General features: G+C 37.9%; 4 protein-coding genes across 6 annotated transcripts in view; 2 read left to right on the forward strand and 2 right to left on the reverse strand.

The window, feature by feature from the left end:
- LOC111465919 (probable LRR receptor-like serine/threonine-protein kinase At1g06840) overlaps nt 1–10838 on the forward strand; it is a 12777-nt gene extending 1939 nt beyond the window's left edge. The window contains exons 3-21 of one of the 2 annotated variants that reach the window (XM_023110387.1): nt 172–322; nt 1085–1156; nt 1269–1340; nt 2487–2630; nt 2715–2786; nt 2909–2980; nt 4513–4584; nt 5383–5451; nt 5559–5627; nt 5908–5979; nt 6084–6170; nt 6317–6385; nt 7281–7792; nt 7881–8036; nt 8117–8400; nt 8581–8647; nt 9721–9971; nt 10114–10248; nt 10377–10838. In XM_023110387.1, coding sequence (XP_022966155.1) covers nt 172–322; nt 1085–1156; nt 1269–1340; nt 2487–2630; nt 2715–2786; nt 2909–2980; nt 4513–4584; nt 5383–5451; nt 5559–5627; nt 5908–5979; nt 6084–6170; nt 6317–6385; nt 7281–7792; nt 7881–8036; nt 8117–8400; nt 8581–8647; nt 9721–9971; nt 10114–10248; nt 10377–10733 — 2783 coding nt within the window. In that variant the 3' untranslated portion in view covers nt 10734–10838. The remainder of the gene's footprint in view (nt 1–171; nt 323–1084; nt 1157–1268; nt 1341–2486; nt 2631–2714; nt 2787–2908; nt 2981–4512; nt 4585–5382; nt 5452–5558; nt 5628–5907; nt 5980–6083; nt 6171–6316; nt 6386–7280; nt 7793–7880; nt 8037–8116; nt 8401–8580; nt 8648–9720; nt 9972–10113; nt 10249–10376) is intronic. The other variant, XM_023110389.1, reaches the window with a different exon arrangement.
- Nucleotides 10839–11714: 876 nt separating this feature from the next.
- Nucleotides 11715–16596, forward strand: LOC111465962 (putative zinc transporter At3g08650). Its single transcript, XM_023110475.1, has 7 exons — nt 11715–11834; nt 12645–12689; nt 12784–13385; nt 13688–13972; nt 14368–14496; nt 15105–15202; nt 15434–16596. Exons 3-7 carry the CDS (start codon nt 12882–12884, stop codon nt 16245–16247), a joined length of 1830 nt encoding a protein of 609 aa, XP_022966243.1. The 5' UTR covers nt 11715–11834; nt 12645–12689; nt 12784–12881; the 3' UTR covers nt 16248–16596.
- A 755-nt stretch (nt 16597–17351) lies between these two features.
- On the reverse strand, nt 17352–19114 carry LOC111466041 (protein RETICULATA-RELATED 3, chloroplastic). Its single transcript, XM_023110606.1, has 2 exons — nt 18963–19114; nt 17352–18783 (listed from the first exon to the last, which is right to left on the reverse strand). The coding sequence occupies exon 2, from the start codon at nt 18730–18732 to the stop codon at nt 17650–17652; it is 1083 nt and encodes a 360-aa protein (XP_022966374.1). The 5' UTR covers nt 18733–18783; nt 18963–19114; the 3' UTR covers nt 17352–17649.
- A 2484-nt stretch (nt 19115–21598) lies between these two features.
- Nucleotides 21599–27790, reverse strand: LOC111466075 (KH domain-containing protein At3g08620-like). 2 transcript variants are annotated; one of them, XM_023110652.1, is made up of 7 exons: nt 27491–27790; nt 27245–27333; nt 25408–25559; nt 23746–23862; nt 23528–23644; nt 23191–23334; nt 21599–22226 (listed from the first exon to the last, which is right to left on the reverse strand). In XM_023110652.1, the coding sequence occupies exons 1-7, from the start codon at nt 27568–27570 to the stop codon at nt 22080–22082; spliced, it is 846 nt and encodes a 281-aa protein (XP_022966420.1). In that variant the 5' UTR covers nt 27571–27790; the 3' UTR covers nt 21599–22079. The 2 variants fall into 2 exon arrangements, with proteins under 2 accessions (XP_022966420.1, XP_022966419.1); XM_023110651.1 differs by having other exon boundaries at nt 23746–23865; nt 27491–27789.
- Nucleotides 27791–27892: the final 102 nt, after the last annotated feature.

Consider the following 27892-nt stretch of genomic DNA (forward strand, 5'->3'; position numbering starts at 1 on the left):
TTTTTTTTTTTTTTTTTTTTTTTTTTTTTTTTTTTTTTTTTTTTTTTTTTTAATTCATCATTATATCATGTACAATTCATAAGCATATGATCTTGGAAATAAGTTGAATACCCTCCATATTTGCTCCCTGTAGTGAGATCAGTTCTTTGATAATCTTTTATGTATCTGCAGTTGCTGCATTGCTAGCAATAAAGAGGAGTCTAATTGATCCTATGGATCACCTTAAAAACTGGACTAAGGGAGATCCTTGCATTAATGGTTGGACTGGAGTGGTATGCAACTCTACCAATGGAAATGTTGGGAACTTACGTGTCAAAGAACTGTATGTTTTGTCCAGCACTCTCCCCTTCCTTTACTATTACTTCTTTAATTTCCCCATGTCGGATCTACAAGAGAGGGGATCGAAGCATTCCTTATAAGGGTGTGAAAACCTCTCCCTAGCAGACGCATTTTATAACCGTGAGGCCGACGATGATATGTAATGGGTCAAAGCGAACAATGTTTACTAGCGGTGGACTTGGGGGTAGTTACAAATGGTATCAGAGCCAAACACTGAGCGGTGTGCTAGCAAGGTCATTAGGCCCTCAAGAGAGTTGGATTATGAGATCCCACATCGGTTGGAGAGGGGAACAAAATATTTTTTATAAGGGTGTGGAAAGCTCTCCCTAGTAGACGTGTTTTAAAACCGTAAGCCTGACGGCGAACGTAACGGGCTAAAGCGGATAATATCTGCTAGTGGTGAGCTTGGCTGTTACAAATTGTATCAAAGCCAGATACCAAGCGGTGTGCTAGTAAGGACGTTGGGCTCCCAAGGTGGGTGGATTATGAGATCACACATCGGTTGGAGAGGGGAACGAAGCATTCCTTATAAGGGTGTGGAAAACTCTCCCTAGCAGACGCGTTTTAAAATCGTGAGGCCGACGGCGATATGTTACAGGCCAAAGCAGACAATATCTACTAGCGGTGGGCTTGAGCTGTTATATCGAAAACAAATGAGTGATCGTGGCTTAAGCAATGATTTGATAACGTACATGGTATGTAGGTATTGCAATGTATTACATTTGATTTTCCCCTTTTGTTGCAGCCATCTGTTGAATCAGAACCTATCTGGAAACTTAGCCCCTGAGATCAGCCAATTGTCCCAACTTGAGAAGTTGTGAGTAATTGACAATGAAATTGGTATCTTGAAGAAAATTCCATTGTTGTATTTATACTTTCCTAAACTTTCTTTCTGGTAATGATTTTCTTCTCTTGGTTTATCCTGGAAGAGATTTCATGTGGAATGACTTAACTGGTTCAATTCCGAAGGAGATTGGCAGTCTTAGGTTCCTTAGACTATTGTAAGTTAAATTTCACTGAATTTTTTTTAGTTTATTTCTTTCTTTCCTTCATGGTTCATTATAGACATTTCATAATTTATTATACTAAATTACTTCTACTTATTGTTAAAGATCATTGCAGCAAGAGAACCTTCACGATCTCAGCTTTTTGTGATTATCCTCTTTCTTTCTTATTACCAACATTTGGGCTTTGTTTTTGTTACTCTTCTTATGAGAGAGATCTCACGTCACTTGAAGAGGGGAACGAAACATTCCTTATAAGGGTGTAGAAACCTCTCCCTAGCAAACGCGTTTTAAAACTATGAGGCGGACAATGATACTTAATGGGCCAAAGTGGACAATATTTGCTAGCGATGGAGTTGGACTGTTACAAATGGTATCAGAGCCATTTATTGAGCGGTGTGCTAGTGAGGACGCTGGGCCCTCAAGGGGGTGGATTGTGAGATTCCACATCGGTTGGAGAGGGGAACGAAACATTCCTTAAAAGGGTGTGGAAACCTCTCCCTAGCAGACGCGTTTAAAACTGTGAGGCTGATGACAATACGTAACGGCCAAAGCGGACAATATCTGCTAGCGGTGGGGTTGGATTGTTACAAATGGTATTAGAGCCAATCACTGGGTGGTGTGCCAGTGAGAACATTGGCCGCCAAGGGGGGTGAATTGTGAGATTCCACATCGGTTGGAGAGGGGAACGAAACATTCCTTATAAGGGTGTGGAAATCTCTCCCTAGCAGATGCGTTTTGAAGCTGTGAGGCTGACGACGAACGGGCCAAAGCAGACAATATCGGTTAGTGGTGGAGTTGTGTTGTTACAAATGGTATCAGAGCCAGTCATCAGGCGGTGTGCCAAAGAGGACACTGGCTCCCAAGGGAGGTGGATTGTGAGATTCCACGTCGATTGGAGAAATGAACGAAACATATCTTATAAGGGTGTGGAAACCTCTCCCTAGCAGACGCATTTTAAAACCGTGAGCTAACGACGATACGTAACGGGCCAAAGCGGACAATATTTGCTAGCGGCGGGGTTGAGCTTGAATTTATATTGAATTTATTATATATATATATAGATTATGTATAGCAAGGTAAAACAACTACTTTTAATCTTAGTTTCTTCCAAATCTAACAGTTTGAACGTTTTTGGTGCAGACTCTTAAATGGAAATAAACTATCTGGTTCTCTTCCAGATGAGCTTGGTAATCTTACAAATCTCATCCGATTCCAAGTAGATGAGAATCAACTTTCAGGGCCTATCCCAAAATCATATGCTAACTTGACCAATGTGAAGCACATGTGAGTGGGTCTTCATCTCTTTTTCATTGAAAGTTGACCCAAACAACAGTTTTTTTCCCCCTCATTTCTTTGATTACTTTGCAGCCACTTCAATAACAACACACTCAGTGGTCCAATTCCATCCGAGCTTTCCACATTACAGAAGCTTATTCACTTGTGAGTACTTAAGTTATTTGATATGTATGGAGGTGATCAATAAAACATTTCTTATCCAAAAATGTGTGTATATGGAAGTGATGGTGGGCATACTTCCTATGATGTTTTTTTGTTCTCGACAGGCTTTTGGATAACAATAAATTGTCGGGTTCTCTGCCACCGGAATTCTCGAGACTGCCAGCTATAAGCATTCTGTAAGTTCACTTTCATTCTATGGTCAAGTTTCTTTTAGCACATTCAAAATTATGTCATAAGTGTTAGGATCGCACAATAACGCACACACTCGATCAAGATGAACACAAAGAACAAGAGAGAGAAAATGCAAGGAGGAATATTGGCTATTACTTCAGGTATGTACACCGAGAGAGAATATAGAGAATGAAGAAAGTACATTTTGAAAACACTGACTAAGGGATATATATATGGTTTCATTTTCCTATATATAGCTTTAAACCACCTACTATATATAAATATCATATCCCAACAATAAGAACACTCAAGCACACAGGCTTAGAGAACACTAAGTGGTGTCACATTTCGAAAAAGTGATTCCAATTGTTTACAATTAAAAAATATCACAAAATCCCAAAGACCCTATACACTAAGATCTACATAGAGGCAATTACGTGCATAGCGCTCCTAATCTCTTCCCATGAAACTTCAGCATCATAAGTTAAGGAGTAGCTTTCTTGTTTAAAAGAGCAAGCTCATTTGAGCATCGGAGGATATTCAATGTATGTCGATCGTACAACAACGCACACCCTCGTTCTAGATGAACACAAAGAACAAGAGAGAAAAAATGCGAAGAGGAATATTGGCTAAAGGTTTATATTGATGACTTCAGGTATATATAGTAAGAGAGAATACAACGAACACAAAAAGTACATTTTCAAAGCACCGTCTAAGGGTATATATATGGTTTAGGTTACTATATATAATTTTACCAAATATAACTATCTATCATATATAGCTTTACAGATATACCCTTTTACTATATAAAGTTGTTTACTGTATATGACCATTTTCTTTATATGTCATCTGCCATATATAGCTTTGTTATGTATAAACACTGAGTCAGCTATAAATAAGTAGCAAGCTCCATAACCCAACAATTTTGGGGACTCAGTAGTGTATTCCTTGTGAGTGTTAGGAGGACATCGATCACGTTTTGTCATGAAGATTTGGGGTAGGAGTTTGAGAGACTTTTGTGATAGTATGGCTCCAAATATGTTGCTTTTTGATGGGTCTTGAGGAGTTTTGGGGTTTGATTTGCTTTAATACTTCCCTTTTAAGTATGTATGCTTAATTGAACACATTTCTTTAGTTTTAACCAAATTTAAAAAAAAAAATTCCTTTTATGTTTTACTTCAAAGCAATAGAGATTTTTTTCTTTCGACCATCTTTCGAAATCCTTTATTTTTTCAACTCAATCGCTCTATATTAGATGTTAACTAGTTATATAGGAACTAAAGATATATCTAATCCGCTCTAGTTCACCTACTTCTCAAAATACGGATACACCTCCATGAGCTTTGGTCCATATCTGGGTCAATCCCTGCAAAGACATCTTTGAACAAGGTTCTAGCACTAGAATGTCCTTGTTGCGATCCTTATTATTATTATTATTATTTTACTTGATCATATTGCCATATGTTGTTGATCATTTATAGTTTCCATTATGTTCCTTTTTTTTGTTATATTTTCACTTCTATGCTGTCCTTGGCAGGCAACTTGATAACAACAATTTGGAAGGAGAAATTCCAGCATCTTATGAAAGTTTTTCTACATTAGTGAAATTGTAAGAGTTCCTTTCAGTTTGCACGTTTGCACCTTCCATGCAACCCTTTAAAAAAATTTCTCTCTAAATGGACGTGTTTTAATTTTTACATGCATACACCGTTAGGAATCACGACTCTCTCCAATGGTATGATATTGTCCACTTTAAGCATAAAATCTGATGGTTTTGCTTTAGGTTTTTCCAAAAGGCCTCATACCAATGGAGATTCAACCCCTTAATTAGCCGATGTGGGACTCCTCTCCCAATAATCCTCCCCTCGAACAATGTACACCATAAAGCCTCCTCTAGGGCCTATGGAGCTCTCGAATAACCTCTCCCTTAGTCGAGGCCAGACTCCTTCTCTGGAGCCCTCGAACAAAGTACACCCTTTGTTCGATACTTAAGTCATTTTTTACTACACCTTCGAGGCTCACAACTTCTTTATTCGACACTTCTCTCCAATAGTGTGATATTGTCTCACTCTCATGGTTTTGCTTTGCTGTTAGTTTTCCAAAAGATCTCATACCAATGGAGATGTATTCCTTACTTATAAATCTATGATCAACCCCTTAATTAGCCGAGGTAAGACTCCTCTCCATACAATCCTCAACATACACTTCAACAGGAATCATGTTCTTTGTTTATTCTTACCTTATCCACTCTAAAGATTGTTAGACATGAAGATTATCAATTGAAATTTGAATCCTTCATGAGTAAATTTTCCACAAATCATGAACAAATCATGAACTACCAATAGGCTTCATAAATCTTCTCGAAGGGGGCTAATGCTTTTGTCCCATCACTATGGTTCTTTTGCAGAAGTCTTAGGAATTGCAGCTTGGAGGGACAGATTCTTAATTTTAGCAAGAATGCAAACCTGAGTTACTTGTAAGTTACAGGATCTCTAGGTGTTTACTTTTGATTCAGTCAATTTTCCTTCTTCTATATGGCTAATGATCATTGCTATGATATTTTCTACTTTGCTTGTTCTACAGGGATCTTAGCTGGAACCATTTTACTGGACCCATACCACCATATAACCTCTCTTCTCAAATGACAACGATGTATGCCATTTATTGGTGTTGAATTATCAATTAGTACTTGTTGAGGATTGTTTGGAGAGCCGTCCCACATTGGCTAATTAAGGGGTTGGTCATGGGTTTATAAGTAAGGAACACTATCTCCATTGGTACGAGGCCTTTTGGGAAAACCAAAAGCAAAGTCATGAGAGCTTACGCTCAAAGTGGACAATACCATACCATTGTGGAGAGTCGTGGTTCCTAACAGTACTTGCTTATGTTTTGATGAGTTTTCTCGTGCTTAACAAATCCATTTATGTTGTAGAATTTTGTCACACAACCAGCTGAATGGATCTATCCCCAGCAGTTTCTCCGGTCTTCCTGCCCTTCAGAAACTGTAAGATTGTATCTGATATCAATGCATGGTCTTACAAATGTTTTCATGACAAAATGGCTATGTTTGTCAAAGCATCTGATCTTGTCAATGACTGTTCCTTGCAGGTCACTTGAGAACAACTCTCTAAATGGTTCTGTACCTTCATCTCTATGGGAGAAAGTGGTCTTCAATTCAAGTGCTCGACTTTTACTGTAAATCCTTGAGCAAAAAAATAGGATAGGAATTTGAGACGTTATTGGAGCGCCGTTCCTTTTTTTTTTTTTCCTGTTCTTGAGAGAGTGAGATCTGATGACGTTTCTATTTAATGAATGATCACTTCCTTTTCTTTTTAATCCAGTGATTTTCGGGACAATTCATTTTCTGGCATTTCCGGAAGCACGAACCCTCCAGTTAATGTCACTCTAAGGTATGCATTTTATTCAATGCCCAGGTTCTTTTATTGGCTTTGATGTCCATGAAAGCCTATCTTTTCTAGGCATGCATTATATGTCTTGGCCACATCAAACTGTAGGTGCTATCATAGGAAAGTACTGTTAATAGGCCCTGTCGAGACGAGAATGAGTTATCTTTTTCTTTAGAAGTTTAGCTGACGTCGTATACTGTAATAGCCCAAGCTCAAGCCCACCGCTAGTAGATATTGTCCTCTTTGGGCTTTCCCTTTCGGGCTTCCCCTCAAGGTTTTTAAAATGCGTCTGCTAGGGAGAGGTTTCCACACCCTTATAAAGAATGTTTTGTTCTCCTCCCCGACCGATGTGGGATCTCACAGTCCACTCCCCTTCGAGGCCCAGCATTCTCATTGGCACTCATTCCCTTCCACAATCGATGTGGGACCCCCTAATCCACCCCCCTCGGGGCTCAGCCTCCTTGCTGGTATATCGCCTAGTGTCTGGCTCTGATAACATTTATAATAGCTCAAGCCCACCACTAGCATATATTGTCCTCTTTGGACTTTCCCTTTCGGGTTTCTCCTCAAGGTTTTTAAAACGCGTCTACTAGGGAGAGCTTTCCACACCCTTATAAAAAATGTTTCGTTCTCCTCCCCAACTGATGTGGGATCTCACATATACACACAATATATTGTAAATTCCCTGTATTTTTCTTTTTCGTAATGTCTTTTAGTCCAAAATGTAAGTTTCTGCATGTATTATATGCATGCGTGGAATTCAAATGTCTGAGTTGTTGCCTTTTTTTCCCTGTTCACAATCATTTTGTCTATGTTAAATCTTGAAAGAGTTCTTTGGCTTCTTATTTTCAGAAAACTGCTTTCCATAATCCTCATTCAACCATGTTTCATTCTGCAGGCTTGAAGGAAATCCATTCTGCCTAAATTTTAGAGGACAGAACTCTATGTTGTTCTGTGCATCAAAAACTGTAGATGATGGGTTGTTTAGAAGCTCGAGCACCTTCAACAAATCATGTCCAGTCAGAGGTTGTCCAACAGATGTTTTTTTCGAATACGTGCCAGACGCCCCAGATCCATGCTTTTGTGCAGCACCCCTTGGGATAGGATATAGGCTAAAGAGTCCAAGTTTTTCCTACTTTCCTCCATACATATATTCATTTCAAGAATATGTGACAAAGGAACTCACTTTGGATAAGTATCAATTGTCGATCGATTCATACGATTGGGAAGGATCTCGTATGAGGATGTATCTTAAGATTTTCCCATTATTTGATAGTGGTTCTCACTTGTTGAATGACAGTGAGGTGTTTCAAATTACAGAAAAATTTATGTCGTGGAATTTTACTCGTAATGACCTCTTTGGCCCGTACGAGCTTCTCAACTTCACGTTCCCCGACCGTTCTCAGATCGGTGTGCATTTTGTTTTGCAATGTTCCTTTTAAATAATGGTGCTCAACTGGCCTTGTTCTGTTTTAACCTTTCAAGTTTATCAATGCAGTCATTTTCCATAGAGAGAAGGTGGGGATTGGTGCAGGCATCTTGGCTGCCATTATAGTTGGATCTGTCACCTGTGTTGTTTTGATTGTAGCAGTGGTCATACTTCTGTTCACTAGGCGTTCGAGTAGCCGTAACAATTTGTCAAGGAAAAACTTCTGTAAGTATGATAGAACTGACGATCGAGTTAATCTCTGATGATTATGACAAAAAGTGCCTGAAAATTTTCTTTCGTTACAGCTTCGGTGATTGGTATGAAGATTGATGGTGTAAAAGCATTTTCATTCAAGGAAATGCAATCAGCTACTGGATATTTCAACTGCTCATCCCAAGTAGGCCATGGAGGATATGGCAAGGTCTATAAAGGCATATTGTCTGATAATTCAGTTGTCGCTATCAAGCGTGCAGAAGAAGGATCGTTGCAAGGCCAAAAAGAATTTTTGACAGAGATACACCTCTTATCACGAGTTCATCACCGAAATCTAGTTTCGCTAATCGGATATTGTGATGAAGAAGGGGAACAAGTATGTTTCTTGGTTGCTTGGTTTCTTTGTTTTGTTTCATTTAAGTTCTATGATGATCTCTTGGGGCTAGCCATTGAGCTTATGAATGTCATTAAATCATGTCACTGACTACATATGTTGATATCAACTTTAAAAGTCGGACAAGGTTTCATTGATTTATTTCGTTCTGTCGTTCTGCAGATGCTGGTTTACGAGTTTATGTCGAACGGGACTTTGCGGGACTGGATTTCTGGTTGTGAATTTTCTGGTATTGGCCTCAGCTAATATCTTAATTTGTTCTGAACCTTGATCTATTCTACTTGTTCATGGCTTCCATTATATGCTTCATTACAAATTCTCTTGGGACTGAAAATTATGCTGGTCACCTATGTCCCCATGGATCCATATATATTGACATATATAAGTTGTAGGTACTAGACATTGAGTTCATTATAATGTTCATTTCATATGAAGGTCTCTGTGTATAGGTTTATTTCTTTGGCTTCTAGATGATATGGGGTTGAAGTCTTTTAGACTTTGTGTGAGATCTCACCTCCGTTGGAGAGGGGAATGATGAGGATGCTGGCCCCAAGGGGGCGGATTGTGAGACCCCAGATCATTGGAGAGGGGAACGATACATTCCTTATAAGGGTGTGGAAACTCCTCCCTAGCAGATGCGTTTTAAAGTCTTGAGGGATAGTCTAAAAGAGAAAGCCCAAAGATGACAATATCTGCTAGCGGTAAGCTGGAAACCTCTCCTTAGCAGACGTGTTTTAAAATCTTGAGGGGAAGTTTGAAAGCTCCTAACGGTGTGGAAACCTCTCCCTATCAGACACGTTTTAAAACCTTGAGGGGAAGCCCGAAAGGGAAAGCCCAAAGAAGACAATATCTCCTAGCAGCGGGCTGAAAACCTCTCCCCAGTAGACGTGTTTTAAAATCTTGAGGGGAAGCCCGAAAGAGAAAGTCCAAAGAGGACAATATATGTTGGCGGTGGGTTTGGGCTGTTACAAATGGTATTAGAGCCTGTCACCGAGCAGTGAGGACGTTGGGCTCCCAAGGGGGTGGATTGTGAGATCCTACATCTGTTGGAGAGGTGAACGATAAGGATGTTGGGCCCCCAAGGGAGGTGGATTGTGAGATCCCACATCGGTTGAAGAGGGGAACGATGCGTTCCTTATAAAAGTGTGGAAATCTCTCCCTAGCAGACGCATTTTAAAACCTTGAGCGGAAGCCCGAAAGTGAAAGTCCAAAAAGGACAAGATTGTTTGGTTCTTGTCGGTAGTTTTCAGCTTTGCATCTGATATTTTAGTTGTATCATTAACTTGGACTATTCTATGGCAGCCAAAACTGCAGTAAACCTGAACTTTCGTAGGAGATTACAAATTGCATTGGGTTCAGCTAAAGGTATACTGTATCTCCATACTGAAGCAAATCCTCCTATATATCACCGAGACATAAAATCTAGAAACATACTTCTCGACGCCAAGCTCACTGCCAAAGTCGCTGATTTCGGGCTGTCACGTCTTGCTCCCGATCTCGACTATGAAGGGGACGCTTCTGGACACGTATCTACTGTTGTGAAGGGTACCCCGGTAAGTATATCTTGACGAACATGGTCTATATAAAGCATGCAAAATTTATGGGAATACCCTTGAGCTTTCAAAAGTTTCATCAATACCCTTAAACATTTTTAAAAACTTCAACTGATGTGGGAGAGTTCTTCGTATCATGCAGGGTTACCTTGATCCGGAGTACTTTTTAACCCATAAATTGACCGACAAAAGTGATGTCTATAGCCTTGGCGTCGTGCTCTTGGAGCTCTTAACCGGAATGCATCCTATTTCTCACGGCAAAAACATCGTTCGTGAGGTATATTTCCATTCACCATTCATCTTCTACGTCTTATACAACATTTTTAAAAGTTCACGAACATTTTAGACACTCTGAATCTGAAAGTTGAGGATCTAAACTTATAATCGAACATTTTTCTCGTTTAGGTAAAACTGGCACATCAACTAGGAACAATGCTTTCAATTGTTGACACCAGGTTGGGTTCGGTCTCGGCCGAGTGTTTAGAGAGGTTTGCTGCTTTGGCACTCAGTTGTTGCCATGACAAACCAGAAGACAGGCCGTCTATGCGTGTTGTAGTGAGGGAGCTGGAGAACATACTTAACATGATGCATGATGATAGTGGCACCTTGTGTTCCAACTTGTCTCCGAGCTCGAGCACCGGACTTCCATCCTCACCGACGTCGACATCGGCATCGTACATTGCCCACGACCAGTTTGCATCGGGAAGCATTTCGGGGAGCGATCTCATCAGTGGCGTTGAGCCAGCCATCAGACCTCGCTGACATAGTTTCTGCTTACTTCTTGTAACTATGCTTATGCAAGTCCTAATATGTGCTTAGCCTTTGTAGGATTCATAGGTCTCTAACCTTAAAAGTATTCAATAAGTTTCTAAACGTTCATGAAATTTTAATTTTTGTCGATCTTTTATAAAATTTATAATTTATTGGGTACAAAATTCGATTTTATGCAAACTAAATCCGTTAAAAGAAATGTCGAATATATTAGGAACTTTAAAAATAAAATTGCAAATGATTACGATTCAAAATATTTAGTGATCTAAAAAATCGATCAATTTAACTAATTTGAGTTAGGTTGGGTTAAAATAAATAAAAATTTTATGAACGGAGTTGCTTAGTGAATTCATCTAAAAAAATTATTTATATATATATTACTAAAACGGTCGTTAATAGTGATCCACGAGGGAGTATTTGTTAATCTTTTTTTTAATTATTGAAATTAAAATTTAAATCTTTTAACCAATAATAAAATTTAATATTATAATTTATGAAAGTCTTTAATTATGTAAAATTATTAAAATACAAATTAAAATTTTTATTCGGTTTAAAAAATAATAATAATTTAGAAAACTCAAATAATTAAAAAAAAAATGGGAAACAGGTGGAATTGGCTGAGTCGTCTGTTTTGGACCAAAATCAGTAGATTTTTTTCTTTTGTTGATTTTTTTAAAAAAAAAAATAAATTAGTCGAGAGTGACATTTTTTGGTCAGATCAACTCGACCCGAGTTGACCATCCAATTATATCCTACATTAAAATTATTATAAAAATTAAAAATATTTAGACGCTTGTAATTGATTTTAATAAAGTATTATGACGTGTGAATATTTGATATTTGAATTTTAGAAGTAAATTTCTTTTTTAAAAAAATAATAAAATGGTACTTAATTCAAAAATTTGGAAAAAATTTTAAAAATATAAAAATTATTAAAAATTTTGAACCCATTGTTTTACTTCCAATTTATGATCGGCGGTGAGGTGAAGATTCCTGTTATTCCACCAACCACCTAAACAAAACTGCTGCCTTTCTCATTCCCCCAAGTCTCTAAGGTCTGGGGAGCGCCTTGTTCTTCCCCAAATCTTCTTCGTAAGTTCAATTTCTTCTTCTTCTTCTTCTTCTTCTCCCATTTCTGTCTTTCTTGTTAATTTTTTCATTTTTTGATTCATCTGTAATTCACATGTCTGTTCTTGTTTCAATTTCATCATTTTAGGGTTTTGTTTGCATTGTGTTCATTGTTTTCAATTTCATTCAAGAATGCGTCAACACCCTTGTTTCCTTCTTTGGTCATTTTTCAATGGGTTTTTCGATGTTTCGTCTTAAATTACTTGAAATGCCTCTCTTGTGTTAGGAAATTCTGTTTGGTGGGATTTGATCGCGGAATTGGTTGATTCTGGCGTTGCTTTTGTTCAAGTTTCTAGCAATTTGATCAAATTCTTGTTTGTTTTTGGTAATTTTAATTATGCAATTGTGGTTGACTTTGCGGTAGCCGTCTATTGCTTATCCTGTAGACCGTTTCTTCTTGTAAATCGTGGAAGTGATTTTCGATGCGATGGTTATTGACCTTCTCATTGTGTCCCGCACTTTCTTTGTGTTATTTTATTTGGGTTTTGGAGAAGATTTTTGCGAATTTATAGGAGATTTTGTTGATGTAAAGTTCAGAAAATTGCATTGCCGATTGGATTGCCTATTTTTTAGGGGAATCTATTTCAGCTCTCTTTGTTGCTAGTTTTGAAAATTGTCAGAACAATTGGATCTGCGAATGCCATTCGTGGTGTGTTAATTTGATGTATAGTTGTATTTCTGTTGAACAATTGGAAAATTTTTGCATTTTTTTTTTTAGCTTTCTTTAATATGTAGTGCAAATTCTTATTCTTATGATCACTCCTTGATTCACAGCATAGCTGCAAAGGCGTCTCCTTAGTCTTAATCTAACCAGAAAAGGTGGGGTTTCATTTTATTTTATTTTTAAAATTTTGGATTGAACGATACCTGCTTGCTGAAGTCTTATGCTATAAGCTCTTTGACTTGGAAACAGTGTCTGAAACGCTTTTCGGATTGTGGTGAGGTAGTGAGACTGTTTGATCTGGTGTTCCTAATTATCTGTGAGAAGAATGCTGTTCATCCATCCAATTCATGAAGTTGTACTCACTGTGTGAAATCTGCTTGAGCAAAAAAATGGCAGTGGGTTATAAGCAAGTTCTGCTGTTTTCTCTACTGTTCTTATTGTTCTGTGGTCTTGCTATAGCAGAGTTCGAACATGGTAATTCGCAAAAGATTATATCTGCTCCAGATAGAAATGTAGGAATGAAAGTTATTGATGGCTCTGGTACGGAGAATGTGTTTGGTTTTGAGGATGCTAAGTACTTGCTGCATGAGAGAAAAGAAGGGAGCAGAGTATCGGTATCAACTGTTGCGGTATTTACATTGGCCATGGCTGCTGCCACTGGTTTAGGGGCTGTTCCGTTCTTCTTTGTGGAACTTGATCCACAATGGGCTGGTTTATGCAATGGAATGGCTTCTGGGGTGATGTTGGCTGCTAGCTTTGATCTTATTCAAGAAGGGCAAGAACATGGTGCCGGCAATTGGGTTGTAATTGGGATTCTAGCTGGTGGAATTTTTATTTGGCTTTGTAAGAAGGTGATAGCCCTGATCTTTCTACTTAATATAGTTTATCCTTGCCCTTGAGATTTTATCGTTTAAATTCAGTCGCTGCTTCTTGGGCGTTCTTTACTTGTTGCCACGTGTTATTTGTGGAGGAGTCTAAACTATGCTGTTTTGTTTATGTAAGATAAGACGGGATCATGGGTTCATGGCTCATCTTTTTCGTAGCATATTGAACGTTAATCTGTATTTAACCCCTGTGTTTATGCATTTATTTTCCGGATCATTTGACCACGACATCCAGATCTCATTTCTTTTTTTCATATGTTGATTTTCAGTTTCTTGAACAGTATGGAGAAGTGAGTATGTTAGATATAAAAGGTGCGGATGCAACTAAAGTTGTTCTTGTAATTGGGATAATGACTCTTCATTCATTTGGTGAGGGCTCTGGTGTTGGCGTTTCTTTTGCGGGGTCAAAGGGTTTCTCTCAAGGTCTTTTGGTGACTTTAGCTATCGCCGTGCATAACATACCTGAGGGATTAGCTGTGAGTATGGTTCTTGCCTCAAGGGGCGTCTCACCACAGAATGCCTTGTTATGGAGTGTGATTACGTCATTACCTCAGGTATTGCATTTATAAAATTTTAAGTTGTTTCCCTCCTCTTTCATTTCCATTAGCCTTCAACATCATCTGTTGCCACAGTCAACTTAGTGGAATTGTTTTGGAGCAATCCTTTTGGGTATGCTCGATCATTTCTCGCCAGATGCATCATCCAAACACTGATTTGATTTTTCATAATGAAGAGGCTCATGTGCTTGGATGGCATGGTGGATAGCCCATAACATTGTCAATGCTTGTTCTTGGATGGGGTTCTCTTTATTTATTTTTATTATATGTTTAATCGATTAATCTCAGTCATCTACATGTCATCTCAATGGATCCTAGTAAATGTGACAGAAAGTATACAATTTTGTTGTACGATTTGAGTTTTTAACTCTGTTGCAATTTCAATGTCTCAGCCTATTGTAGCAGTTCCTTCGTTCATATGTGCTGATGCATTTAATAAGTTCCTTCCCTTCTGTACGGGCTTCGCTGCTGGATGTATGATATGGATGGTGATTGCTGAAGTTCTCCCGGATGCATTTAAGGTATTCCCAGCTTTCATTTTTCCCCCTATCAACCTGAAGGTAGACTGAGAAAATTTAAGGTGTCTAAGTTCTCGTCCTTAAAACGGATTTACATTTAACTATTCTTCTAAATAGAACTATCTAGGGGTGCCGGGGTCGTAAGGACTTTGGAATTTTGGAGATATTTTAGCTCTACAAGGTCCTGAGCTCCATCTCCTCCGAACTTGAAAACTTGTTTACTTAAAACTCCTGGTGTCACCTGAAACTGGCCTTGAGGCTCCTGATCTAGTGCACATGCAAAGAGTGAGGCTTCTGATGCCTCGTTAGACGAAATACGACTCAATAGATGAAACATGGTCACTCTTGTGACATTCTTTTTAAATGTTTGTTATTTTTATTTCTTGAAATGAAGTTTTAAGTGCGCGTGTACTGAGGGCGTTCTGCGATGATGTTTAGATTTTTCCTTATTCTTGAACAAATTTATTGTTACTCTAAATTATCTGGTGTTTGTGCTGTCATAATTTTTCTGTTATTTATTTAAAAAGTTTGTGTTAAATTCAAAATTGGGGAAAATTGGAATAACTTGAAGTTGGTTAGTAATTTTGGTTTTCTTTGCTTTGTGGTTACAGGAAGCCTCACCATCACAAGTTGCATCTGCTGCCACACTTTCTGTGGCGTTCATGGAAGCTCTAAGCACATTGTTCCAAAGTTTCACCCATGAATACAAGTGAGTTCTTTGGCACCTACCTTTTCTTTTTCTTGATTCCTCTGCTTGTTTAAATTATGCTAGAACTTCTTTTTTTCGATTCTGCTGCTCAGTTCTGCGAATGATGTCATAAGCTTATTGTTATCTTTGCATAAAATTTTGGCTTATCGTGATTTTTCCGCAACAGACTCATCTTTATAGTTTTCATTACTATTTTCTTCAATTTGATCGATTCAATATTTTGTGTTTCAGCTCAGAAGATGTTTCTGGCTTCTTCGTTTCCTTACTTTTTGGCGTCGGGCCACTGCTTGGTGGCCTTGTTCTTGTTGCATTCACTCTTGCTTTCCATCTTCAGCATGCCCTACTCATGGGTGCTGCTTCAGGAATTGCTTTCATCCTCGGTGCCTGGCGACCGTTGCAGCTACTCTTTTCTTCAAAAATGGATTTCATCCCTCTTGTAACGCTTCTAATGTTAGGCGCTTCGTTCATCCACTTCTCAAGTTCCAGTCTGCTGAAGCTTGCGGGCCAGAAAAGAGCTTCGGTGAATGATTTCCCCGCTTCGACCAATTTTTCAGTAAGTGTGCACACCCTTCAATCTTTCCTATCATGTGGAGCAGTTGCATTTCATGCTTTAGCCGAAGGGCTTGCGCTAGGAGTCGCTGCCCCGAAAGCTTATGGATTTGGTCGTCACATGGTTCTCCCTGTTTCTCTGCACGGCCTCCCCCGGGGTGTAGCAGTAGCTAGTTGTATATTTGGAGCAACTGATAGCTTGCATGGATCTCTCATGAGCGCAGCGCTCATAGGATTCGTGGGTCCAATCTCTGCCATTGGAGCAATACTCGCAGGTATCGACTACAGCGGGTTAGATCATGTGATGGTGCTGGCTTGCGGAGGGTTACTTCCAAGCTTTGGAAGTGTAATCAAGAGAGCAATGCGGTTGGATACACAGAAGAGTAGCAGTGGACTTGTGATTGGTTTGGGGTTCTCTATTTTGTGTTTGATGTGCACCAAGTTGGTTTGTTTGCACACACCTTACTGCAATTCTGCACCAGAGGCTGTTCGATGACGAACACGTGTTCACCTTTGTAATTATTTCAACATAGTTTGCAACAGAATACACATTTGAGAGTTGCAGGTAAATTGAAAAGCTCCCACGTCAGTTCAAGCAATACTCATGGCTGTGCCTTTCACTCAAATTTGCAAGGGAAGGGGCCAATCACTGCAGGCACATGTTTAAACTTGTTGTATACAATAGGTTCTGACTTATCTTATAATGCCTTAAAATTTTTGGTTGTATTTTATTATCCGTGAAAGACTGAGAAGGATTAGGCCCTTATCTCAGTAAAAAACTAAGATATTGTAAATCAAGACCACTTTTCTTTTCAAAGTGGGTTATTAGCTCATGGCATACCTTATATTAGGATTGTTTAGCTCTACCTTAACTGACATATAAAGATCCTATCATCCAACCTGTATTAACCATCAATTGTTATCGCACGGGTGTCGAATTAAAGTTTGTTGGAACGTCATCGATGGTACGTGGATTTTGCAGATATAGCATCAAACGGGTGTCGAATTAAAGTTTGTTGGAACATCATCGATGGTACGTGGATTTTGCAGATATAGCATCAAAGTCAATAACCCCTTTTGGCAAAATGTTTTTAGGTAAAAGCAAGGACATGTAAGGGTAGTGACAAGGAAGGCTTAGTTGCCATAGGTGACATCTTTGTGTTTTATATGGATTCTTTGAATTTGTTTTTTTCACTCTAGAATGACGTCCAATATGATATATTGCACACAGTCAGTTATAGAAAGTCATACACTAACATTGTCGTTAAAGTTCAAATTTCTTACTACTAACTTGTTTGTTGGGTTAGAACAGGTGCCAACAAACAAGTGTACTTGTCTGTAAAGTTCAAATTTTTTACTACTAACTTGTTTGTTGGATCAGAACAAGTGTACTCTATCGTTGTTTAGGTGCCGTTGTTAGATGGTACAATAGTTCATAATCTTTTGAGTTTTTTTTTTTTTTTTTTTTTTCTCAACTTGGGCTTTTTGAAATTCTCAATTTTAGCCTTAATCTTCTAAAAAGATATGTAGAGAAACAAAGAAAGAACAAAAAAAGGGTTTATTGCCTTATAACTTAAAACAAACATTCAGAGTAAGCATTAAAACCCAAATCCAGAAGAACTTTATGAACAAATCAGTGATGAAGAAGTCTGATGTGCATCAACAACTCTAACCCAGAGAAAGCTCAAGCAAAAATAGACACATTTGGCCAACAAACTCATTCAAGTTCCATGAAAACTATCGGCAAAGCCTCATAGTAATACCTAACAGTTCATAAAGAGATCTCACATCACTTTGAGCTTCTTATTTGTTACAAGCAAAGTAAACTGATCCCTAAGTCACAGAGCATGGGGAGCTAATATTAACAATGGAAACAAAGCCAAAAATGATACCATACCTTACTTTAACTCCTCATCTTTATCCCCTTCCAACAGCTTCTCTTTAGTATCAGTGGCGTCCAAATCCAGTGCTGCTGGCTTAGCGTCCTCAACACTCTGTGATCCCGTCATCCTTGCGAGGATCACGAACGACATTCCCCCGAGAATGTTGTTCAAACATCTCAACACCACCACGGAGCTCTTGAATGCCAGAGGGGGAAGCCCCTTGGCCAACACGAATTCAAGTCCATTCAAAGATTGGTATCTCAAGTTACTGCTGACCCCCATGTGAATTGCCCATGTCATGGCGTTCAGCAATGTGGGAGGTGCCTTGTTTGGCGTCTCGAATTCAGGATCCATCTTCTTCCTCAGCTTGATCAAGCCATTCGAGAGTGCAGTTCCTACGAGACCAGCTGCTAGTCCAACCGTGGCGAAGACGGTTCCTTTGTAAACCAAGGTTCCCAATCGTTCTAAGACCGTGAAAGCACCGGGTTCGAACATGTGACTCGTGGGGCAGCTTCCAAAGATTGCAGGAAGCTGTTTGGCTGCTACACCGGCTGATGCAGTGGGAGCCAACAGATACATGAGAGTAAAATTCAATATAGATCCGACAACAAGGGTGGAGAAGACGAAATCGAGCTCGTTGAGACCGAAATTCGGTCGGGATGCCATGTCTCCAAGAACACAAGCACTCACACCAACCAGCTCCTCCATGAGTACCTTAAAAGGAAACTGTGGATCCGCAGCAACTCGAGTTCTCCACCCTTGAAGAAACAATCCAAACACTCCAAAACTCGACGAATCATCCCCATCAGCCCGATCATCGCTCCAACCACCATTGTCACCACCACCGCCGCCACCTCCTCCACCGCGGCCAACGCCATTTCCACCGTCGCCACCAGCAAGAGAGAGTTCAGATTTCACCAAAAACCTAGACCTCGTTAAGTCCGCATTAAAAAGAGAAAGAGATCGGCTCCTCGATTCAACCGCCGACGAATTAGACAGAAAAGAGAAAGCCGGAGGATTGTTATAAGCATGACTACTGGGAACATTATAATAATTCCTAGGACGAACAGAGCAATGCAGCTGAGCCATGGACGCCATAGTTCCACAAAAGAATTCCCTCAAAAAACAACCGCACCCTATTCCTCAAAGCTGGAAAAAACAAACAACAAACACAGATTCAGAAAAACAAAAACAACCAAATTCAACAAGTATTCACCAGATCTGAAGCTGAAAATGGATCAAAATGGGGGATAAAGAGGCAATACAGAACAGGGATCACACGATCAACATAAAACACACGAAAACAAATGATGGGAGACTCGAATTACCTTGAAAAAGAGAAGAATCAAGAGAGGAGGTGAATTGGCGCACCCAAAAATGGAGAGGAGAACAGAGGGAGGAGTTGGTGGCGGAAACGGGTGAAGAACGGTACTGTTGAACTTAGGAATGTATATATAGAGAAGAGGCGTTAATCGTCAGCAGTTAAATCTCTGTTTCGCTTTTTTCTTCTCTCTCCCTCTCTCTCTCTCTCTCTGTAAACCCTAACGATACAATATTTAGAATTAAATTTAATAACCGATAAGGCTCAACAAATTCGACCTTAGCTCAGTTGGTAGAGCAGAGGACTCTAGTGGTAATGTATTCCAAAGCCATCCTTAGGTCGCTGGTTCGAATCTGAATATATACAATTTTTTTTTGTATAAAACGAGAAATATTCTTCATTTAAAAAAAAAAAATTAAGTTTGTGCAATTGGATGAATTATATTGGTATTAGAAATTTGAAATAAAATTAAATAGTTTTTATTTATTTTTTATTTTATTTTAAAGATATTTTTGAAGACATACTTAGTTTGTTTGTTAGTTTGAATTTAGCACGTTGGAATATTATTTTTTTTTTTGGTATAAAAAACACGTTTTATGTTAAAAAAAAAAAAAAAAACTTAAATCTGATATAATTTAGTGGGTAGAGATGTCCACGGTGTGACATAGACGGAAAAATCTTTCCCATCTCCATTCTTGTCGCCTATTTCATATCTCATTCCTGCAAAATTCTCCATTTATTTCTGCATGAATAAGGTTTCTGATAAATAATTTACCTCAATTTATTATTCTTTCGAAAAATAGTTATTTTTATATTCCAAATATATATATATATATAACAATTAAAAAAATAAACAACATAGTTTTTGTTTGAAAATTATAATTGGGGCGAAGGTTAACTAAATATATTTTTTTTATATAGGCAAAAAGGGTGTATAATATTAATATACGTTGAAAATATATTCATATTAAGCAAGGTTGGGTGGGAATAGAGTGGGGACGGGGACGAAGAATATAATCCCGTTTCCGGCCCCATTTATCTAACCGAAAAAAAATGTTTCTCATTTCTCATCTAAACGGAGAATCTCCTTCCCGTTCAAGGCTAGTCCTTATAGAGCCGAGACATGGACATCTCTATTAATGAGACAAATATTCTTAAAGGTAGGTAACATCCTTAGGTTGTTTATTTCCAGTTAAACTATTTTTTTTTTTACCTTTTCTTTTTAAGTAAGAAGAAAATATTTTTTTTTATAAATACAAAAATCTGACCTTTAGCTCAGTTGGTAGAGCAGAGGACGGGGAGAAATATTCTCAAACCCATCTTTAGGTTGATGGTTTAAATCTGGTAGGTCGGAATCACTATTTAATCACTAAAAAAACACGTTCACACTAGAAATTTAAAATAAAATTAAATACGTTTTTTTTTTTTTTTTTGTCCTATATATAATATATATTCATTTTCAAAACCATTTCTTATATACTTCCAAAATTAGATTGTTTTCTTTTGAAAATAAAATTTGAAGCCTCATAGAACTCTATTTGTAACTTTGTCTTTTCATACAAAAGCTTAGAAATTTATTATTTGCATATAAAACATGAAGAAAATATTAATACATTTAATATTTTATAGTTTAAATTTAAATATTATTTTAATTCCTATAATTTTGATATTTTAGTTTTTTTTTTTTTTTTTTTTTTTTCATTTTTAAAGATGGTAAAGTTCCATACGAGCATTTTCAAATTATAGGGACTAAATTGACTAAACTTCTTTCAATTTACCCTCAGCTTTTATTGCCTTAACAAGCTCTCGAGCCTCCTTTGCGCCGCTTTCCTCGTATAAGCCACCTGGTTAACCTCTTAGGTTGAATTATATGGTTGAAAATGTTGTAATAAAAAAAATGGTCATGAGAGTCCCTTTTAAGTCCGGCAAAAGAACAGGCAACTTAGGAAGACAGAAAGAACCGAGAGATACAGTAATGTAACATGTTTGGAAAGCGCATCTCGCATCGCATATGGAATATCTCATACCCACTTGAGAAAGAAAAAGTCTCGGATATCATATATCGAAGAAAACAAGCACTCAATAGATATAGATTTTCTTACCGCTTGACTTGCTTCTAAACTTGTGGAAAAATGTGCATTCTAGTTTCGGTTAAAGGGTTCCAAACCTTGCCACTCTCTAGGAATCGCTTGGTTTGAAATTTTATTTAGGATGTTGGGAATAAGATTTATCAACGTTTTAGTAAATTGTTTTAAAAGATTTTCCATACTCAGTAGCGATCTTATTTTTTAATGGAAAGGAATGGTCGTTACATCGATAAAATTTCGCAAGCTAGTTCATCGATCAAATTCAACCCATTCAACCAACTTTTCAAAAAGGCAATTTCATCGTAAGTTTTTCATATTCCTCAAACCGATATCAGTTCAACTTCAAACATTATACAAAAACTAATCCAAACCGACCCACTTACACCCCTAATACTCAAAAGAATAAACCAAAGAGGAGCATATCGAAAACCCGACACCGAAAAGTCAGTCCAAGAACACATTGTCAGTAGTCAAGGCATATATTTGCGATTTTTTCACAAAATGATAGACAAAAAGGAAGAATCTATTATGAAACTGATAGCAAACACAAACCGAGTGGCACCAAAAATATAATTGACATTGACATTGACATTGCATACAATACCCTAACAGATATCAAACAGTACAACATCATCACTTCCTAATGTTCTTCATGTTTTTTCATCAATAATGTAGAAACTACACACTCCTCAGCAGTCACTAACACAAGAATAAATCCAATGAATATATAACTTTGTTGGAAAAACTGACCTATTCAAACCTACACTCAACGTGAGAATTCCCTACTGATACTAACACTTTTTTTGTTTTCTTTCACCCTCTCTTTTATTTTCTTTTTCAAGTCTTTTCTGTCAAAAATATTAAAGAAACACAGAAAAAGCCAGCAGAACGCTCACCGGGAACTCGAGTTAGGCTCTCCCCTTTCTCGTGATTGTAGCAATGTCACACGGTTGGTTGTGATTCACTTTGAGGTATACGAGTGACCGAATTTCTGGACTGGGGTGGAAATTGTTTAGGGTAGAGAATGATGTGAGCGCTTAACGACCTGTTTTGGCACGTTTCATTCCACTTGAATTGAATGGAGAGACACTACCACCAGGTCCTGGACTTTCTTCTCGGAAGCTCGAGTTTAGCATTGCGAGTTCGCGTAACTGCTGCCTCTTAATGTAATCATGGCTCTCGTCCTGCAAGTGATGGTTCAGATGTTGAAAGAATCAGAAGTTTGTTCGATTGTTCGTTGAAAGAAATATCAACTTTGTTCGATGAGTAACCGTAACCGAAAGTAGAAAAAGTGTAAGAATATAAGGGCAAATAAAAGAGAGCGCATAAGGAGGTAAACTACCATAAGGTCTCCAATCAAGTTAAGTAAATAAGTGAATAAGCTGCAGCTTAAGTTCAGCAAAAGTACGATTATAATCCCTTGAATGGCTCGATGGCAAATCGCTCTAATATTTGGTTCTACACTCTTAAAAGGGCTTTTAAGGAGCTTCCGTTGTTAAAAATCACGACCCTCCACAATGGTATAATGTTGTCCACTTTGAGCATAAGCTCTTATGACTTTGATTTTGGTTTCCCCAAAACGTCTCATACCAATGAAGATGTATTCCTTACTTATAAACCCATGATCAACCACTTAATTAATTGATGTGAGACTCCTCTCCCAGCAATCCTCCACTCGAACAAAGTACACAATAGAGCCTCTCCTAAGGCCTATGGAGCCCTCGAACAAAGTACACCCTTTGTTCGACACTTTAGTCACTTTTGACTTCACCTTTGAGGCTCACAGCTTCTTTGTTCGACGTTTGAGAATTTTATTGACAGGACTAAGTTAAGAGCATGACTCTGATACCATGTTAAAAACCACGACCCTCCACAATGGTATGATATTGTCCACTTTGAGCATAAGCTCTCATTGCTTTGCTTTTGGTTCTCCCAAAAGGCCTCATATTAATGGAGATGTATTCCTTATAAACTCATGATCAACCCCTTAGTTAGTCGATGTGAGATTCTTCTCCCAACAATCCTCCACATCTGTGACAGTTACTTGGGTATAAAAAAAAAAAAACACTTGAGAACGAAAAAAGATACTTTTGAGAACAAAAAACGTGATAAAAGCACTTGAGAACGAATCCAACGTCGAGAACGTACCACAGGTTTGAGCAGTTCTTCAATAATTTCCTGTGCTTGTCTGAGCCTTATATCAACAATATTGACTGGTAAATCCCCCTCAATCAAGATGTGCAACGGTTCGTTCAAGTGCTCATAGCCAGGTCGTCCCCTTAATTTCTCTTCCTTCATAATGTAAAAGTTGCACAAAGTAAGAAAGAATAGAATTTATAACCAATACCACTAACAAACAGAACAATAACAATCCAATGAGAAAAGAAAAATATGTATTCAATAGTTTCGACTCGTGATAGACCCATCATGTGAATCAATATCAATAAAATACGATGAAACTAAAATTGCAATATCCTTATAATACCTTGTCTGGATCCTTTATCGATCCTTTCCCTCGAATGTATACACGACAACCTGTAGTAACTTCCACCCGTTTCAAGGAATTACCACGAGGTCCCAAAAGCCGCCCTACAAAATTGAACTGACGTCCACAAAAAACAGAAACTTCACGTATTAATATGTCCACTCTTTTATATTTTCGCGCAGCAAATAGAACGCCATTCATACTTTGACAGAACTTACATTGGGGTAAGTATCCACAGGTATTTCCAGGCGTAGAATCCTCTTTACTGTGAGCGAGCTAGGACTTGCAGGTGCACTTTGCCAGTCCATTGTCATCCCAGGGGGTCTACTTAACCTCTGCTGTATATTTCAAAAGGTTCTAGCATCTTAATACGATTTACAAACAAACTAAGAATAACAGTTCATAGCACAAATTAACATAATAGAATTCTCTATATGAGCATATATAAGGACTGGGAAACGATCGGGGGATTACAAACGAAAAGGAAATAATTGAAAATGAGATAAATAACCTGGAAAAACATTTTCATAATGTCTGTATGTAGTTGAAACATTCTTCAAGTGTTCTTGTAATTATCTTGAATAACGATGAAATAAGAGGCCAACTTTTGCAAGAAACGTTGGGTTTATCTAGATTCGTTACACATACTTGAACGGATTAAATGCATGATAAATTATATCTTTATTCTTTGCATTCATCTAAACGGCTGCTCTTCAGTCTTATAGATGATGCTTTCAGTTGATTTTTAAAGTTGAGAACCTACTAGGGCAACCAGTGTGAGACATTATCCTCAAGAATGGTGAAGAAGTTTTTGACCAACTCACACAAGTGAAAAGTAATAAAATGTATGTACTATCACAATCCCATACTTGGAGAAGTACTGGGAGAAGTCAAAGTATATAACAGCCCAAGCTCACCGTTAGCAGATATTATCTGCTTTGGCTTGTTACATATCGTCGTCAACCTCATAATTTTAAAACAAATCTATAAGGGAGAGGTTTCTACACCCTTATAATGAATGTTTCCTTCTCCTCTCCAACCGTTGTGGGATCTCACAATCCACCCCCTTAGGGGCCCAGCGTCCATGCTAGCACACTTTTCGGTGTCTAGCTCTGATACCATTTGTAACAGCTCAAGCCCACCGCTAGCAGATACTTTCCACTTTGGCCAGTTACGTCTAGCCGTCAGTCTCACGGTTTTAAAACGCATCTGTTAGGGAGAGGTTTTCACATCCTTATACGGAATGCTTCGTTCCCCTCTCCAACCGATGTAGGATCTCACAAAAAAATTCTCTCACTTCTTTTATTATTGAAGGAAGACATTGGGATATTATTTTCCATATTGGATGTTTAAAGCTAGTAAAGGGCTCGAGACGATAAGATCTTAACATATGCAAGTTTCACCCTTTCATAATCAACAACACTGCCGCATGTTTTTTACTCCAGAAGTCTCAATATTTTTCAGGTCAACAGCCGTCGAGAAAAAACAGATTGTGGAAACATATTTGTTTTTACATAAAATAACGTGCATTTACGAGTGCAAATAAAATCTCTCCCTTTTTTAAATTGAAAACCGAACTTCCATTGAGAAGAAATGAAAGAATACACAATCTCAATAAGTATATGAAATAGTATTACTACACAGTCAAATTGAGAAACATGAAACTGCCTTATTGAGAACAAACAAAATAAAATGGTTTCCCTAAAGCTACAAGCCTAATTCAGAGGGGATATTTCACTGTTACCTTTAATCTATCAAGTAATAATTGTGGCATATGTTAGCTCTAAATCAAAAGATAGTAAAATTGGACTCAAAATGATGAGATCAACAAGTATCAGGAGCCAGTTACAAATAAGTTTCAATTTTGCAACAGTCGTTACCTCCTGAGGAAGACCATTCCAGCCACTCAGGCCTGCGCTGCTAACATTAGATATAAGGTTCGAAGAAGCCATTGGACTAGGACTTCTATGCCGAAGCCTATCGAGGTCACAGAAACCCTGGTTGGACATCATTCCAGAAACCCGCAATATCTCTGCATTGGAAGTGCTTGCAGTGAGAAGTTACTGACAGAATTGAAAAGCAGAAATATATAGAAATGAAAATATAGAAATCTGTTTGTGCATTAACTACAGAGAACACGAATACGTAGGAAAAACTGTAATCAGAAGTTCAAGTAGCACCAGACTTTTAACCTAAGAACTCAAAGACAACCTAAAGAATAGATCTTGTCCCAGTAAAGGCATATAAAATTGTTAACAGAACCATATTTGCCACGCATTGATTTCTTAAGCTACTTCATATCTTCACGACCTTAAGTGGCTAACCTTCAGTTTCAAAGATTTTCCAAATTCAACACACAGCCTTCAATTCTCATGTCAAAGATTAAGATCTTATTAACTTATAAGTGACTAACAAAAAACCATCATGGTTGACCTCCTGGTCACAAGGGTCTTGAAAAATAAGAGGAAATGGGTTCAATCCATAGTGGCCACCTTCTTAATATTAAATATCCTACAAGTTTTCATGTCAACCAAACGTAATAGAGTCTAGCGGTTGTCCAGTGAGTTTAGTCAAGGTGCGCGCAACCTGTGACCCAAACACTCACCGATTTCAAATATATATATATAACAAAGGGCAGATTGTCAACATGAATTTGAGCCTCCACCATTGATGAGTAGATCAAATATTGACTGTCAACAACATTCTAAACCAAACTTAATGGCTTAACTTTCATTTCTTCTAGTCTCAAATTGGAATAACAGAAAAACTCGAAAATTCTTAGCCATGACAATGTTGGTCTATTAATGGTATATTCATTAATGAGCGTGATACACCAGAAGAGATTTTTTGTAAAAGAAATCAGTGTAAACAAAATATATGTCTAAAAAATTTAAAAAGAAAAATCCACCAGAATGGGTATGTATAAAGCTTTGAACCTCATGTCTTAGAAGAATTAAGTTAGCTAAGGCAAGAAACCCAAGTCAAAACAAAAGGTACCAATACGCAAGCGTCTGTTTAATTCTAAAAAAAAGGAAAGTCAACAAGATTAACTTGACATTTCCCAACAAATACATACACACAGTCACGCCTAGTGCCACGAGCCCTCAGCTTGAATCAATTGAATCAAATACAAAAGAGCTTGTTCGATTGTGTTTTCACTCACTGATTTGTCTTGCTTGCTCTTTGTTTTGAAATGGATATGCATTTCATAATGTTTTTGAACTCTCACTCTTATTTATTCAGAAACATTTCTAACTTTTAATCTTTTTTTATTATAGGCTAACACAGAATAAGAAACAAAAAACAACCCATTTCTACTTTTTAAGTAATGAAGGGAGAAAAAACAATAAATGACAAATGAACAAAGATGAGATGAAACTACTATCAACACACATTTTTCTTCCTTCAGCACACAAGGAAAACAAGGAAAACAAGAAAAAAACAAACTTAAAAAGGATGATTAATCATTGATCAAAGCCCCCAAAAACACAATCCCTTAAAACCCAAGTGTAGAATGTGAAATAAATGATCCATCACTAACATATCCACAATTCAAAAGCCAAACTCAAGAACAAAGAGAGCAATCGCTGTTACGCAGCTCAAAATCCACCAGCTGTTCCGATCTAAACATACAAATACACATCTCCACAACAACTAAGCAGCTCAAAAACACTAAAAGGATATTCAGAACACCGAAAATTCAGAGAAGAACAATACCTTGATTCAAAAGTCGGCTGCAGATCGGAAGAACATGCATGAAGGGGCCGAACTTCTGATGCTCTGCCAAAAGCTCCGACAAGTACTGACTAGAGATTAAAGAACAAAGAATGAAAGGACAATTAATTATTCAACAATTAATCAACGATTCATCAACTCAATCAAGCTGAGCAGACTCAAAAATCTTAAATGAAACAAAAATAAGAAGAAAGGGAAATTCTGGAAGTGGGTTATCGGAGGAGGTACCTGTCGACATCAGGAGTGGTTCTGATGTGAGGCGAAGCAGTTCTTGCCGGGGAGAAATTGGTACTGTACATACCTGACATAGCACTTTGTGTTTATTGCTCTGAGCAGAGATGGATACAGAGAATTGGGGATTGGAAAGTAGAAGAAGGGTCTTTGGAAGATTGAGGCGGCGATGACGCCGGAGAATACGGTGGATGAGGAGAGCTCCGACGAGGGAGGCGGAGGCGGAGCTAAGGAGTGTAAGGGTGGATGCCTGTAAATATGGAGGCTGAAATGTGGAAAATCTATGATTGTTAATGGTCGTCGTTTTCTTTTCTTTTCTTTTCTTTTTTTTTTTTTTTTTTTTTTTTTTTTTTTTTTTTTTTTTTTTTTTTTTTTTTTTTTTTTTTTTTTTTTTTTTTT

Source organism: Cucurbita maxima, unplaced genomic scaffold (genome assembly GCF_002738345.1).
Source record: "Cucurbita maxima cultivar Rimu unplaced genomic scaffold, Cmax_1.0 Cma_Scf00030, whole genome shotgun sequence".
Classification (NCBI taxonomy): Eukaryota; Viridiplantae; Streptophyta; class Magnoliopsida; order Cucurbitales; family Cucurbitaceae; genus Cucurbita; species Cucurbita maxima.

Coding starts and splice junctions, on each gene's coding strand:
- LOC111465962 (XM_023110475.1), top strand. CDS start 12,882: ATGAAGTTGTACTCACTGTGTGAAATCTGCTTGAGCAAAAAAATGGCA. Junction 13,973..14,367: donor TGATTACGTCATTACCTCAG/GTATTGCATTTA, acceptor TCAATGTCTCAG/CCTATTGTAGCAGTTCCTTC. Junction 15,203..15,433: donor AGTTTCACCCATGAATACAA/GTGAGTTCTTTG, acceptor TTTGTGTTTCAG/CTCAGAAGATGTTTCTGGCT.
- LOC111466041 (XM_023110606.1), bottom strand. CDS start 18,732: ATGGCGTCCATGGCTCAGCTGCATTGCTCTGTTCGTCCTAGGAATTAT.
- LOC111466075 (XM_023110651.1), bottom strand. CDS start 27,570: ATGTCAGGTATGTACAGTACCAATTTCTCCCCGGCAAGAACTGCTTCG. Junction 25,560..27,244: donor CAGCCGACTTTTGAATCAAG/GTATTGTTCTTC, acceptor CTTCCAATGCAG/AGATATTGCGGGTTTCTGGA. Junction 22,227..23,190: donor AAGAACTGCTCAAACCTGTG/GTACGTTCTCGA, acceptor CATCACTTGCAG/GACGAGAGCCATGATTACAT.